This window comes from Zalophus californianus, chromosome 17 (genome assembly GCF_009762305.2).
Source record: "Zalophus californianus isolate mZalCal1 chromosome 17, mZalCal1.pri.v2, whole genome shotgun sequence".
Classification (NCBI taxonomy): domain Eukaryota; kingdom Metazoa; phylum Chordata; class Mammalia; order Carnivora; family Otariidae; genus Zalophus; species Zalophus californianus.
Window position 1 is genome coordinate 12,559,717 of NC_045611.1, and position 16,866 is coordinate 12,576,582.

The following is a 16,866-nucleotide window of genomic DNA, read 5'->3' on the forward strand; positions in this document are numbered from 1 at the left end:
TTGGCAGTATCCATCACATGGAACCAATCTCAGGGCCTCATGGATAATTTCTCTGACAGTCCAGCACCAGGATTATCTGGCCGTACAAACAGTGGTAGACATGGAAGGGCTCCGTGCCCTCGTCCTGGTCCCAGGTGTTGGTGCAGACTACTGACTGGGACACTACTTTAGGTATAGTCAGAGGAGCAAGCCCAAAAACTCAACATCAAGAATAATATATACTAGTTACTTCTATAAGAACATGTTGAGTTTTAAAAGGGGTAAAAAATAGATATGACCCCCACAAAAGTGGGTGCCTGGGTGGCTCAGTTGGTTAAACGTCTGACTCTTGATATCGGCTCAAGTCATCATCTCAGGGTCATACCAAAGCCCATTGTTGTCAGGCTCCAAGCTGAGTAGGGAGTCTGCTTGAGATTCTCTCTCTCCCTCTGTCCCACCCCCCTGCCGCTCACACACACTCTCTTAAATAAATTAAATAAATAAAATCTTAAAAAAAAAAAAAAAGACCCCACAGACAAATTAGGGTCTTGGTTCTTGGATAGTCTCACTTAAGTGCAGAGCATTAAGGGGTCTGTGTTGAGGTTAAGACCGATTTGTACCTTTAAAATGAAAAATACCTTCAATGCCCTTTAATTCTAATAAAGTAAAAGGACACACACATACACACTACAGTGGGGATTAGCAAATAGTTCTGCTTTGTTTCAGATAGCATACTTGACCCATGCAAATAAATACTGGCAAGACTTTCAGCTCTGTCAAGTACTAATCCACTCATCTTCAGTGAGGTTATACCCCTGTCCTGAAAGTATGAAAACACACAACAATCTAGCTAATTACTGAACTTAATGGCTGACAAAAAACAACAACAAATTGAGCAACTCTTGACTCAGTGATGGAATAATTCATATCCATGAAGATGCCATGCCCCAGAATTTACTTTGAGATGTCAAATTAACATATAATTTTAAGAAAACTTTAGAACTAGTTAAACTGACTGAGTGGAAACACTCAAAATTAATACAATTTATCATCTACGCTGCCCAGAGCAGGAAATGACAAATACCAAATAAGGATACAGTGATCTAGTTACTGAACAAAAACTGCATAATCACATTATGGCATAATCCCATAGGATTATGGTTTTGCAAATATTAAAATTTATTTTTAAAATGTAAATTACAAAAACATGTACTCTCTCTACCATAAGAAATACCGTGAACTCTTTTCTCATTTTCCCCCTATTTTACTGTTACGAATTAGAAATAGAGATACCTATAAACTGTAGGAGACAGTCATCCTCAAAAGAATGTTTGGAGATAACTTCTTTTCACGTAAGAGCTCAACCTTTTCATCAGCTTCCTATTGGGTACTGCCCAATATTCAAGATATGTAGGGTTTGTTTTATAATGACAAGCATTTAAAGTCCCAATTATGGCCTTACAAAGATTCTGCCTCATTTCCACATTGTGAATGAATGAGCTTCTCTGGAACTAAACCTTCCTCATGAGAGCCTAGAATCAGTAGGGAGGGAAAAGTTAACCTCCCATTACTCATTTTTTTCTCCCTAGGAGATGACTTAGATTTCTAGAATCCAGTTTAGTGCGGCTGGGAACATTTTAACCTAATTGTTGGGTGAAGGAAACAGATTCAGACATTCTATGGAATGCTTGACCAGATTCCCATCTAGCCTCAAGGGAAAGAATCTTCAACAGGTGGGTCTGTCAGCTTGGCTCCTAGCCATGGCAGGGTCATAGCTGTAAAGGGACAAAAGGCCTTGTTTTCCATTGCCCAGTTGCCTGGTTAAAGTCAGTTTGGAGCCTGTGTTACCACAGTGACACCTAGAACATTATCATTCAGTCTAAAGTGCCTTGCATTAATAAAATATTTTGTAGAAATTCATCACAAAGACTATACTTCCTCTGAACCATGAAGCTGTAAATACTACTATTGTAGTGCTACTATAAAAATATAGTATCAAAATTCTTCTAAAATAGCTACTCATAGTATTTTTCATACCTCATAAAAGCAGTGTATTAGATCCCCTTACATCATAGTGTTTCAGAGGCAACATGGTAGTAAGAACTCTGAACTAGGAGCCAAAAGACTTACGAATTCCACTGCCATTGCATATTCGTTGTGTAATACCCTCGATCAAGTCACATAATTCTTTAGGCTTTAAATTTCATGTCTATAACAGATAAATCCTGCTTTACCTACCTCACGGGGTTGCTGTAAGTAAAATGAAGGCTTTGAAAATTAGAGGACCTTGCAAATATAAGATAGTACTGGCCTTTCATTCTCTGTAAATAATCCAGTCATTTAAGCATCAAAAGCAACCTTACTGCTTTCTAGTAAGCCATAATTAATGCAAAGAATATGAATTGAAAATACATGAAATACATACTTAACTGTTATGTGTACATACTGTCTCTGAAAGAATACATAAAAAATGTATTTTCAGTATATATCCTTTTGCACCTTTTGAATTTTGTGCCAAATGGAAAAAAAAAATCAAAGATAATTCCAGCTTACGCTTAAACAGAGACACTTTTGAAAATATTTGGCATACACTCTTCCCAGTCCGTATTTTTCTATTTTCTTTCTCTTCCGCTGTCTATTTCAAAGGGATTGTGAGGGCGTGGAGGGGGGCGTGTATGGGAAGTCCACTCTCTCTGGGACATGGCAGGTAGCAATCTGGCCCTCTTAAGAGTCCTAGATTGGTAGTTCTGTTCTAAGAAAAGCACATTAACCATTCTATGGTTTAGTTTTCCCAGTATGGTCAACTTAATGTGGGAGTTTTAGAGTGAGAGGTGAAAACAAAATTATTTGAAAGACATGGTATGAGTAAGAAACAGAGTATCAATTTTTGTATGGTATCCTTTATATTCTTTATTTATTTGCCATTTCAATTGATACGGAACAGCTAAATACATGTCCAAATTTGTCAAAGCAGTAGCTACTATAGCCAAATGCAAAGTGAGAACCTAAAATAGAAAATTTCCAGACATCTGACAATACTATTAATATTTATACTGAGTAAATCTGGAATGATTCTGTCAATGTAGCTCAGTACCTCCAATCTGACTATGTTACTTCTATAATTTTGAAAAGATAAAACCAAAAAATGCATATAAAATTGCCAGATGCAAAAAAAGTCCCCAAAACAGCACCATATCCAAGTATCTAAAAATATCACATTTCTTCCATACTGACCAGTTCTTAGTGTGCTGTTTACTTTAATTGGCCTAAAGAGAAGCAAATAGCGCTGAGCTGCCAGAATGCGCGGAACGCTTTCTGTATAACCCAGTGCAGATGACTAGCGCTTCTGAAGAGAAGAGCTGTGATTCGGGGACTGGCCTTTCATCTGAGTAAGAGAGCAACTGCATAATTCTCAAGGATGTGTAAGTTTTGAAGCAGGAGCCGGCAGGAAGACAAAAATGAGGTTAGGTGAGAGAGATAAAGACCATTTGAATACTGGGAAATGCTGTGTTGAAATGGGGGAAGAACAGTACCTCGTACCTCAGCATCAGTGGACTTGAAAAGTATCAAAGAAGCAGCAAATATTTTTACACAGATAGTCTGTTCTTGAAAGAGAGTCACGTCAAGAAACTGAATGGGCAAAAGTAATCACTGTTGAACAATATAGCAGCTATGGAGAAAGATAAATATAAAATAACAGACAAATATAAAGAAGAAAACCTGAATACAGTTAAAGATAATGACAAATGCAGCTATAGGAACCTTTAGAAACTCCTATAAGTAGTCCTGACCAAAAGCTATAAAGGGTATTATGTCCCAAAGTTCACAGAATCGTCAGAAGGTCGAGGAATTAAAAGCATAATTTAGAGATACTTTATCCAAGAGATTTTCAAATTTGGGGGACCTCCTCCATACTCCTCATGACCGTCTGAGGCACTGCCAAGGTAATCCAAAACCACTTCCCCAACCACGCTGTACCACTCTACCTTTCTACTTAAGTCAAAAATGAGGAATTTGAGGACGCCTGGGTGGCTCAGTCAGTTGAGTCTGCCTTCGGCTCAGGTCATGATCCCAGGGTCCTGGGATTGAGCCCCACATCAGGCTCCCTGCTCATTGGGGAGTCTGCTCCCTCTCCCTCTGCTGCTCCCCCTGCTTATGTTCTCTATTTCTGTCAAATAAATAAATAAAATCTTTTTAAAAAAAAAAGTTATGATGACCAAATGGACTTAAGACATGGGCAAGTTCAGCTCCGTAGAGGAGGAGGAGATTGAGGCTAGGGATGTTGCTGACTCATATGCACACAATGCCGAAATGAACGAAAAACAGCTGGGGCACAGAGTCCCGAGTAAAAGCTTCCAGAGCTGGCTGTACTGGAAGCCAAGAAAGTGAAAATGAGGGGGACTTTGATTGACAACCAGTTCAAATGATTAGGACCTTTCTCCAAACCTGTACTGGTGGCAAACGTTTAGATCAGGAGGAGAAAGAACTTTTTCGGGACTACACAGTCTGCCTCCTACCTTTATGCCTCAGCCCCATTGATTTTCCTACATTCAGCAGGGTCTTTGCGTTCATATGATCTGCTTTCTAGAGATGGATTTTTCTAAATCTTTCTGTATATGGATCTTCTGTACTATTTTTTTTGTCTATTTGATGTAAGCTTCTTGCTGTGTAGAAACTATGAATAGATCAATGCTTGAGTGTCTCCAGTTTCTAAAGTAGCTGTTCTTATTCCTTCTTCAAAATAAAAATGTTTAAAGATTAAAAAAAAAATAAGTAGTAGTAACAATACCGTATTTACCAGCTATTACCCCACCCACTTTCTGGGGATGCACACAGGTAAATAACAGTAAATTAAATTACCACTCTCTGCACTGTGTTTAGCATAACATAACTAATTTGGATTATGGAAAACCATTATTGGATCAGCATTGAGATTTTATTAAAATTTATAGTTATCCCACCATATATTAGGAAACATCAAATATGTAAGCCTAAGAATGGTCACTGTAGGGTTCCTCATTTTCTCAGGTCTCTGCCCTCTGCACAGAATGTGCCTTTCCGATTCCTCCCACACCCTAGCATTCTTCTGCCTTGCACAGCCCCATCTCATCTCCCTCAGCATACACAGAGCATCACATCACCAAATCACAACCTCTTTTTAAGGCTCAACTCAGATGTGCCCTCCTCCATTAAACCCCCTCTGACTTCCTTTCTATCATCTTACTCGTGGTGGGTGGGGTTGGGGCGAGACTCTTTTCATTCTTTAAAGTATCAGGCCCTCCCTCCACCCAAACTCCACTCTTTGTATGATGGTTACATATAGACTCATGTTTTATCTGCCCCACTCTTTATATGATGGTTACATAAAGACTCATGTTTTATCTACCACACTAATTTACTTGAAAGCCAACATCTATAATCTGTGTCTCATACCCTTTCTTAAAACTCTCCCACTGGACCTTTACTGTAAATCCTTTTTGAAAAGATGGGTTGAATGTTAAAGAATCACACAAAAGCACAACTCTTTAGTAAATGAGACAGAGCATTGTTGGAGGGCACAAAGCCTATGTTGATCCACTGTCCTTTTGGAGAAACATTGCTTAGCAGCAGTCCCTGGATACAAGTAAGAAAAGTTAATTCTGATTGAGCCAGAATAATGCACTAAGAGGTTATGAATCTGAGGGTTAAGATTCAGTTGACACTTGCTCAGGGAAAGTTTACCAAGACTAAAAGACTGACTTTTTCTGTTCATTACCAGCCATATTATGTTCAGTTTCCTTTTTTTTTTTTTTTTTTTTGGAGGGTGGGTGGGCAGGAGGGCCGTGGTTTGGGTCAAGTTAATAAATGAATTGCTCATATGATTGGCACTTTACTAGGTTCTTAATGAGTAAACTCCCAGAAGAAGAATCTCTTTACTACTACTACAGGAGAATGTTTCTAATTACAGGGAGACATCATGTTGTTGCCCAGCCTTCAGATTTTTGCAAGGCCATAAAAGCACTGATACTGTTGACATTTTTTTGTTTGTTTTCTCCCAGGTGATTAATAAACAGAATCTGTTGTCACTTCATTTAGTACTAGGTGTGACCATGTAGGTAGTTCAACTCTAGTTGATCTAACTGTAGAATGTTGGAATTTTTTGCATGAATGTTCGAATTTTAGACACAATCCAACTCCCAAGCATTTCTTTTTCAGAAACTGGGACAACTTCCAAGTTAGTTTCGTGAATCCTTTAATTTCTCCTGCGAGACTCATTAACTCAGCCTGTTCACCTTGGGGAAATCATAGCTCAGACTTGTACTTTCTGTAAAAACCATCCTCTTAAGTGAATGTGATAGTTGATTTAATTGAGAACATTCAGACTCAAGCTTTTCAATAGTTTATTCTGAAACCTGTTTGTTGTGCTTTGATCAGGAGAGAATGATTAAGATGAAGCACTAGGAAACCATAATCATAATATGCAAATTACTACATTAAAAGACATGGAAATCAATAAATACCTCTATTTCTGTATTCCACATCTCAGATCTTACAGTCTCCTAAAGCTGCAGAGAATCTCAACCATCTTAGACCACTGTTTCTTAATTTTGGGGTGTCTTAGGGATCTTTCTGAGATTATGATGACAGCTGTGAATTCTCAGAAAAATATACTTAACACACAAAAGTTTGTATTCACTTTCAAGACAGTTTCACTCCTAAAGTCAGTTCATGATCATAGGTGAAGAAATCCCTGTTCTGTCTTCAGGGGTCTGGAGAACTGACACACCCAAAGTCACACAGCTTCTGTAGCTGAATATTTGAGTCTGTTGTCCTTTTTTCTACCATTGCATCCTTTAGTTAAAACCCATTTTGAGGGGTGCCTGGGTGGCTCAGTCGGTTAAGTGTCTGCCTTCGGCTCAGGTCATGATCCTGGGGTCCTGGGATCAAGCCCCGTGTTGGGCTCCCTGCTCAGCAGGGAGCCTGCTTCTCCCTCTCCCACCCCCCTGCTTGTGTGCGGGCTCTCTCTCTCTCTCTCTCTCTCTCTCTGCCAAATAGATAAAATAAAATCTTTTTAAAAAATACTTAGGCGCGCCTGGGTGGCTCAGTCATTAAGCATCTGCCTTCGGTTCAGGTTGGGATCCAGCCCTGCATCAGGCTCCCTGCTCAGTGGGAGGCCTGCTTCTCCCTCTCCCACTCCTCCTGCTTGTGTTCCCTCTCTCGCTGTCTGTCAAATAAATAAATAAAATCTTTTTAAAAAATACTTTAAAAAAGCCCATTTTGAATTACAGAGCTTAGAGGAAGGAATACTGATTTTAAGCCTTAAAGTCAACTATTTCATCTTTGCTTACCCAACATGGAGATTAAAGTACAGTAATACCCAAAACATTTATTCTTAATCTTTTAAAAAACATTTATTTATTTGAGAGAGAGCACAAGTCGGGGGAAGGGAGAGGGGCTGAGGGAGAAGGAGAAGCAGACTACCCTCTGAGCAGGGGGTCTGATGTGGGGCTGACCCCAGGACCCTGGGATCATGACCTGAGCTGAAGGCAGACACTTAACCAACTGAGCCACCCAGGCGTCCCTATCCAAAATATTTAAATGATTTATAAAGGCCAAGTGAACTAAGCAAAATTTTTTTTATAACTTGCTGTGGTTATCATAGGGCTAATGTGGATTTGTAGTTCTAATTACTCCAGCAGTTTCTTCCCTGGGCCACCTGCATCTAAATTCATCATGTAGCTGTCAGATCATTCTAGAGCACTTGTTCTGTTTATTCATCTTGTCTTTTTCTTGCACCTCCTGAAGATACACCCTCCCCCCATCATTGTGCTCAACTTGGCCTACTGAGCCTTTTTTGGAGGTATCAAGCTGAAATCGTTACAGTGAGCATTAGTCACCATTTATTATCATTATTTAAACTCCAGTTTTGTTGTGTCCTAGAAGTGTACTTTGATTACTTAGTTTCTCCGTATTTCAATATCCTCATCTGTAAAATTGGACATAATACCATTTTTCTTTTTTTTTTTTTTAGAGTTTTATTTATTTATTTGACAGAGAGAGACACAGCAAGAGAGGGAACACAAGCAGGGGGAGCGGGAGAGGGAGAAGCAGGCTTCCCGCTGAGCAGGGAGCCCGATGCGGGGCTCATCCTCCTGACCTGAGCCGAAGGCAGAGGCTTAATGACTGGGCCACCCAGGCACCCCAATACCATTTATCTTGCAGTCCATCATGTAAGAAATTAATGTAGCACCTAGCTCAGTTAGTTAAGTAACAACTTTTACCTTTTCCTGCTACCCATGACATTCCTTATAGGAGTCAGGCACGTGTGATCAAGCATTCAGTGCTTATCTCCTCTACAGTGTTATTGCCACATTGCTCATTCAGCATTATCGGAGCTCCTTCTCTAGTTTTAGTCCCTGCTGTGTTGGGTTGGGTTGTATCACATTTTCGTCTTTTTCTTTTTCCTTTATTCATAATAGTTTCTTTATTGATACTAATGTATGCAACTTCAGGAGTTTCTTCTACAAAGTTTGGTCATTAAATTAACAGAAAGCTATTTATTTATGAGGCTTTTCATAAATTTTTCTCCTCCCATTTCCATTGCCAAGAGGACAATTATTTATTTTCCATGAGGAAACACTTGATGTAAGAGACACTCCTTTTTGTTTTTTTTTTTAAAGATTTTATTTATTTATTTGAGAGAGAGAATGAGATAGAGCATGAGAGAGGGGAGGGTCAGAGGGAGAAGCAGACTCACTGCTGAGCAGGGAGCCCGATGCGGGACTCGATCCCGGGACTCCAGGATCATGACCTGAGCCGAAGGCAGTTGCTTAACCAACTGAGCCACCCAGGCGCCCAAGACACTCCTTTTTGAAGTCCAGAGTTCTATCTCCTAAGTGATGGAGAACAGCTAATAATGTAGCAAAGCTCAGCTTCAAATCTGATGCTCCACAGGCTTGGAGCCAGCTCTTTGCCTCTGATTTGAAGCGGTGGGAGTGAGGGGAGGAGTCCTAAACTGGTTGCAAGGAAGGTTTCAGCTCTTAATCCTCTGTTTTGATCGTGTTCTTCTTTATCACTTGAAGCAAAATTACTACATATACCCCTAGTATTATATAGTTTTTTTTTAAGATTTCATTTATTTATTTGAGAGAGAGAGAATGAGAGACAGAGAGCACGAGAGGGAAGAGGGTCAGAGGGAGAAGCAGACTCCCCGCTGAGCAGGGAGCCCGATGTGGGATTCGATCCCGGGACTCCAGGATCATGACCTGAGCCAAAGGCAGTCGCTTAACTGACTGAGCCACTCAGGCGCCCCTTTATAGTTATTTTTAAGTATTAATTATTCTAGGGATGCCTCGGTGGCTCAGTCGGTTAAGCATCTGCCTTGGGCTCAGGTCATGATCCCAGGGTCCTGGGATCGAGTCCTACATCACACTCCTTGCTTGGCGGGAAGCCTCTTTCTCTCTCTGCCTGCTGCTTCCCCTGCTTGTGCGCTCTCTGACAAATAAATAAAATCTTAAATATTATTCTAACATATACATTATAAAAGCATTAAAATATAAATTAAAAGATGAGCTTTTAAAAAAAGAGATTCTTTTATTTTTTTCTTGAGCCCTAGGGGTCATCTAACCTGCATCTTCTTTGGAAATCATTCATTTGGAGCATCAATCATTTGTCTAATCCTTCAGGCCTATCTCAAGTCCCTATTCTTGCTTAATTGCATGACTTCACCATTTTATCTCTCCAACTGGATTGTAAACTATCTGAGGTTAGAGACTATCTTATCTTTCTTCTGTATCCAACAGCAATGCCTTGCACAGTTTTGGGTACATCATGATTATGCAGTATTTACTTGTTGATTCATTTCTTGGGATCATTTCAGATATTCTTTCATTGATAGTTAACAAAAGTAAAAAAAAAAATCCTCGGCCTTATTCTACCTTAGTAATTCTGGGTTTTATTCCCCCATGCTATTCATCTTCTAAGATTAAAGATAATGAAGCCTATCTGCATTTATAGTTTAGCAGAAGTAGTTACACTATGATGAAGTGATTTGATTGGGACATCACAGGAATCACGCAGTCTGAGAATAAACCTGTGTCAGCACCCACATCTGTTTTTGGTCCTTGAGATTGAGTACTAAACCATAGCATTTTCTCTTTCTACTTCCTCGAGTTACTTAGTGCTGGCATTATTCATGTTCCTACTGTTTGGGCATACTACTTCATCTTTTATATTTACAGATAGGTCTCTGTTCAATTCCCCTAAACATCACTGTGTCCTTTGATTCTAAAGACCCTTTTAAGTTTCTGAAATTAATTATTTGCAATTACACGTAGACATTCTTCATAGCTATTCAGTTCTATGAGTCTCAATGGCTTAATACCATAACCTTGTTCTTATGGCATTCCTATCTTGTCTCTTTCTTTTTTTTGTTTTGTTTTTGTTTTTTAGATTTTATTTATTTATTCATGAAAGAGAGAGAGAGAGAGGCACAGGCAGAGGGAGAAGCAGGCTCCCCACAGAGCAGGGAGCCTGATGTGGGACTTGATCCCAGGACCCTGGATCATGACCTGAGTTGAAGGCAGATGCTTAACCGTCTGAGCCCCACGTTGTCTCTTTCTGGAAAGAGACATTAAATCTAAAAAGAAAAAAATAAGACCAGTTTATTGTCAGTTACAAATTAAGTTGACAAAAGAGACCCTGGGTGGCTCAGTCGTTGGGTATCTGCCTTCGGCTCAGGTCCTGATCCCGGGGTCCTGGGATCGAGCCCCGCATCGGGCTTCCTGCTCAGAGGGAAGCCTGCTTCTCCCTCTCCCACTCCCCCTGCTTGTGTTCCCTCTCTCGCTGTGTCTCTCTCTGTCAAATAAATAAATAAAAATCTTTAAAAAAAAAAAAGACAAAAACTAAACACGGGTTTCCAAATGTGCAGTTCATTTGTGTTCATGGCTCATGTCATTCCTTCATAAAGGCTGTAATACTCTGTACTTACTAACATAACCCACTAAATTAGATTGTAGCTGTTATCAATTGCAGCTTTAAGGTTTTTAGAATTTTTATTATTTCATTTGCTTGATAGGTATATTGCTCATTTTTTTCTTCATAACAAACTCTTCAACATTTCAAGTGCTTATAATGACAAATAGTTATTTTTCTTGCCTGTGGCTCTGCAGGGCAGTTGGGATGGCTCTGCTCTGGGCTCCAGGTTAGGTTTAGGTCTGCTTCATGTCTTTCCTTCTCCTTGAACTAGCAGCTACCTGGACACGTTCTTCTCTTGGAGAATGACAGGAGTGTGAGAGTAAAAAGCTAAACGGCCCAAGAACATTTAAAACTACTTCTCTTATGTCTCTGTAAAATCACGTTGGCCAAAGCTCGTCAGGAGCCTAGCCTCCTATCAGTGGAGCAGGGTGTATACTCATTGCACAGCAGGAGTGCTGTGCAGTTACAGGGCAAAGGTTGTTGGTATCAGATGCTATTAAAAAGGAGAAAAAACCCGGGGGAAATAACCTGGACTACCACTGTAGGGAAGCAAACCACTAAAACAGTCATTAATTTAGTAATATGGGTCCTGTGAATATAGGTCCGTTGTAAACATGACAACACTTGCATATTATTTAACTACCTTCTTTTGGAAAATGCTCTACCAATGCTCTGAATTTCTTTCCAGAATGTTCTCTCTCTCTCTCTTTTTTTTTTCCTTAAGTAGGCTCCACACCCAAGGGTACACAGAATTCACTTCCTTTGAACAGGTTGGAATGCTATGGAAACTCAAAGAAAATGTGTCTGTTCATACAGTTGTATCTTTTTTAAAGGTATGAACAAGAACACTAAAGGAGATATGTATTGCAGTTATGTAATATTAAATATAACCTAGTCTGTTTTTTAAATTATGGAATAGATATTTCATTTTATCTCTGGTTCATGGACCTGGCTTTGCAGAGTATATGTAGTCATGGGAATATGTATATAATTTCTGTTTTTAAAAAAACTTTTTTTTTTTAAGATTTTATTTATTCATTCGAGGCACAGAGATACTGAGAGAGGGTATGAGCAGGAGGAGAGGCAGAGGGAGAGGGAGAAGCAGGCTCCCCGCTGAGCCAGGAGCTGGACATGGGGCTCCATTCCAGGACCCTGGGATCATGACCTGAGCCAAAGGCAGACGCTTAACCATCTGAGCCACCCGGACGCCCCTAAAAAAACTTTCCATTTTAAATTATATACTTGAAAGATTATAGACTCCTAAGAAGTTACATTGAGGTCCTGTGTACCCATCACCTAGCTTTACCTAGTGGTGACATGAGATTAGTATGTATGTATGTATTTGAGAGAGAGAGAGCATAAGCATGAGGGGCAGAGGGAAAAGGAGAGAGAATCTCAAGCAAAGTCTGTGCTCAGCACTGAGCCTTGTGGGGTTCGATCTCAAAACACTGAGATCAGCACCTGAGCTGAAATTAAGAGTTGGTCACTTGACCGACTGCACCACCCAGGCGCCCCGAGATTAGTTTTGAAATCATTGATAAACCTTCTTTGCCCTCTTTAAAAGCCTGGGGTTTTTTTTGTTTTTTTTGGGTGTTTTTGTTTTTGTTTTAGATATCTTACTTTCTTTAAAGAAAGGACACCTATCATATGCCTGATCCTCTTTAGCTTTCAGAATTATGAAGTGTCCTGTAAGGATCCTGATGTCACTATTGCTTTGTTTCTTTAGTACTTTCTTCTCCATTTTCCTCATTTTCAGATTGTACCATTGATTGGGAAGTGATTATGTCTCATCTGCTTTTCTGGTATATTTCTCCCTGAAAATTTAAAATATATATAAGCCCCATTTTATTTCTTAAGTTGAAGAAACATATTCAGTTAAATATTCAGATTTCTTGTTTGGAGTTTATTTTGGTGGTATTTGAAAACTTGAGGGTTTTTAACATCATCTCTTTTTTTTTTTTCCTTTTAGCCTGAAAATGAGATTTCTTCAGACTGCAATCATGTAAGTATGGATTTTCCATAACTCACCATATGTGCTTTATATATATGGCAGATTCAGGATGCTTTTTCTGTTGTTTTGGGAAACATGTCTTCTTAGATTCTCTTAATCTTAACAAGGATGTTAAGCCTTATTTAAGGACCATGGTAAATCTGCAAATACCCCTCCATTCTAGAAACAAGCAAATTTTGTCAAATATTTATGTGCTTAAGTTTTACTTCAGTTATAGCTACCATATGAAAATAATTTTCTCTGCTTATCTTGCTTACAACTTTATTTTTTTTTTTTTAAGATTTTATTTATTTGCGAGAGATAGCAGGCACAAGAGAAAGCATGTGGGTGGGCAGAGGGAGAGGGAAAAGCAGACTCCTGCTGAACGGGGAGCCCCACGCAGGGCTCCATCCCAGGACCCTGGCATCATGACCTGAGCTGAAGGCAGACACTTAGCTGACTGAGCCACCCAGGCGCCCTGTGTTAAAGGTTTTATACACACACATACACACACACACTCTAGAGATAACTATAATGAATACATTAAAAATCATTTATATAGGGGCGACCTGCGATCCTGACCTCAGCTGAAACCAAGAGTCACATGCTTAACTAACTGAGCCACTCAGGCGCCCCAAAGAACTATATTCTTTAATAGAAAGTGCTGTTAATAAACATAGGCAACAGGGGCTCCTGGGTAGCTTAGTTGGTTAAGCATCTGCCTTCAGCTCAGGTCATGATCCTGGGGTCCTGGGATTGAGCCCCGCATCGGGCTCCCTGCTCCGTGGGGAGCCTGTTTCTCCCTCTCCCTCTCCATCTGCTTGCCGCTCCCCCCTGTTTGTGCTTGCTTTCTCTTTCTCTGTCAAATAAATAAATAAAATCTTTAAAAAAAAAAAACATAGGCAACAGGTATAAGTAGATTCTTCACAGGTAAAGAAAAAGATGTCCAATAAATAAGAAAATTTGATTCTCTCTTATAATTAAAACTGTGAAAATTAAAAGACAGATGAGTGCATTATTTTCATCCATCTGATTAGCAAATATAAAAAATTTGACAAATACACAGTATTGATGGGAATATGGGGATTTAAGCATTCTCTAGCCTGCTAATCAGCAAACTGCTATCCATTAGCCAAATCCAGACCACTGCCTGTTTTTATGCATAAAGTTTTATTGGAACGCACCCACACCTATTCAGTTACATACTGTCTTTGGTTGCTTTCCATGCTATAATAGAAAGGTTGAGTAGTTTCTTTTTCTTTTTCCTTTTTTTTTTTTTTAAGGTTTTATTTATTTATTTGGCAGAGAGAGAGCGCACAAGTAGGCAGAGTGGCAGACAGAGGGAGAGGGAGAAGCAGGCTGTCTCCACTGAGTAGGGAGCCCGACGTGGGGCTCGATCCCAGGACCCTGGGATCATGATCTGAGCCAAAGGCAGCAGCTTAATTGACTGAGCCACCCAGGCGCCCCAGTTGAGTAGTTTCAACAGTGACTGTAGGTTCCTAGAAGTATAAAAGATTTTACTTTCTGGCCTTTTGCAGAAAAAGTTGTTAAACTCTGCTCTAGCCTATAAATAAGAATATAAATATGAAAAACTTCTTTGTAAAGCAGAGAACTTAAAATATACTTTGGCCTAGCATTTTTACTTCTAAGAATTTATGTATAGTTATACTTAAAAGAATGGGTTCAAATATGTCTATAAGAGGATATTTGGCATTATTTATGAAGCAAAAAATTAGGGAAAAAACTCAGAATCCATCAGTAGAGTGACTCGGGCATGGGGGAATCCCAGAAAGCAGCTAATCTGTGCCCTAGAGCTCCTAAAAGACTAGAGAATAGGAAGGATTTGACACTGCTGAAAATGGGGACAAATAGTATACAGAAAACAGGAGAATTGATGTCCTTATAAAAAGAGATTAGGACACAGAGACAGAGGGGAAAACCATGTGAAGATACAAGGAGAGAGGTCTCAGAAGAAATCAGTACTGCCGACACATTAATATCAGACTTCTAGACTCCAGAATTGTGAGAAAATAAATCTCTTGTTTAAGACACCCAGTCAATAGTATTTTGTTATGGCAGCCCAGCAAACTAATACACTTTTGGGTTGGGATGGGTTGCATGATAATTTTTACCACTAAAATTATTGGAACAAATTGTAAAAATCAAACAGCTTTCCACATAGTAGGGAGATCTGGAATGAGTTAGTGTTGTTAAGCAAGAGATAAAATTGGTTGTGAACAATTGTTAGGCCTGTAAATACATTTGAAAATGTTTACACAATGGACAAATTCCTAGAAAGACAAATTTACCAAAACCAACACAAGAAGTAGAAAATCTGAAAATCCTATGTTTATTTTAAAAAATGAATCTGTAAGTAAAAATCTTTATTGGTTGGCTGGCTCGGTCATTGGAGCATGCGATTCTTGATCTCGGTGTTGTAAGTTCAAGCCCGACGTGGGGTGTAGAAATTACATAAAGAAATAAAACTTAAAAAAAAAAATATATATATATATATAAAACATATTTTTTTTAAGTTTTATTTATTTGAGAGAGCGAGAGCCAGAGAGCATAAGTGGGGTGAGAGAGCACGAGCAGGGTGAAGGATAGAGGGAGAAGCAGACTCCCCGCTGAGCAGGGAGCCTGATGCAGGGCTTGATCCTAGAACTCCAGAATCATGACCTGGAGCCAAAGGCAGCCACTCAACCGACTGAGCCACCCAGGTGCCTCTTAAAAAATAATTTTAAAAAATGGATCTGTAAGTAAAAATCCCATAATGAAAATTTCAGGACCAGATGGATTTATTGGTGTAAGGAAAAAACAGCACCAGTCTTTTATTTATTTATTTATTTATTAAAGATTTTATTTATTTGAGAGAGAGTGAGAACATGCAAAGTGGGAGGGGCAGAGGGAGAGTTAGAGGGACAAGCAGACTCCCAGCTCAGTGGGGAGCACGATGCCAGATTCCAGAACCCTGAGATCATGACCGCGAGCTGAAGTCAGACGCCCAACCACTGAGCCACCCAGGTACCCCGTAACCAGACTTTTATTTTATTTATTTATTATTTTTAAGGATTTTATTTATTTATTAGAGACAGCTTGTGCGCAAGCAGGGGGAGCAGCCGAGGGAGAAGCAGGCTCCCCACTGAGCAGGGAGCCCAGTGTGGGGCTCGATCCAGGACTCCGGGATCATGACCTGAGCTGAAGGTAGACGCCTAACCAACTGAGCCACCCAGGAGCCCCTATATCAGTCTTTTAAGAATGTTATTTATTTATTTGAGAGAGAGAGAAAAACAGCATGAGAGGGGAGAGGGAGAGGGTCAGAGGGAGAAACAGGTTCCACACTGAGCCGGGAGCCCAATGCGGGACTTGATCCCAGGACTCCATGATCATGACCTGAGCCAGTGGCAGTTGCTTAACCAGCTGAGCCACCCAGGCACCCCCAGTCTTTTAAAGAATAAAATAAAAGTGGAAATATTTTTCTGTTCATTATGAGGCTAACATAACCTTACTGTCACCTAAAAAGGATATAACAAGAAAGAAAACATAGGCCAGTGTAGTGTCACTTGTGAATCATAGATGAAAAAATGTTAACCAGATTAGTAACAAACTGAATCCACTAAAATATAAGAAGGGAAATACATCAGAACTGCATTGGATTTAGTGCAGAATTGTGAGGTTAATTTAACACTTGAAAAGTTAATCACAATAAAGGAGAAAAAGTTATGTCATCATCTCAGTAGGTACATTAAAAATCATTTGACTAAATTCAATACTAGTTTTTTTAAGTTTTTATTATGGGAAATTTTCTAACATTAGTCATTAGACTGAAGGCTGCAGGATACAAGATTAGTAGATTAAGAAATCAGTTGTATTCCTACTGACTAGCAGTGAATGATCTGAAAATGAAATTAAAACAACTTTATTTACAAGAGCATCAAGAA

General features: G+C 39.5%; 1 protein-coding gene across 1 annotated transcript in view; it reads left to right on the forward strand.

Annotated features, from left to right (window-relative positions):
• The window catches only part of GLG1 (golgi glycoprotein 1), a 146,723-nt gene that overhangs the window by 75,696 nt on the left and 54,161 nt on the right, over positions 1 to 16,866 (forward strand). The window contains exon 2 of the mRNA XM_027617617.1: positions 12,905 to 12,937. Within this exon, the coding sequence (XP_027473418.1) occupies positions 12,905 to 12,937 (33 nt within the window). The remainder of the gene's footprint in view (positions 1 to 12,904; positions 12,938 to 16,866) is intronic.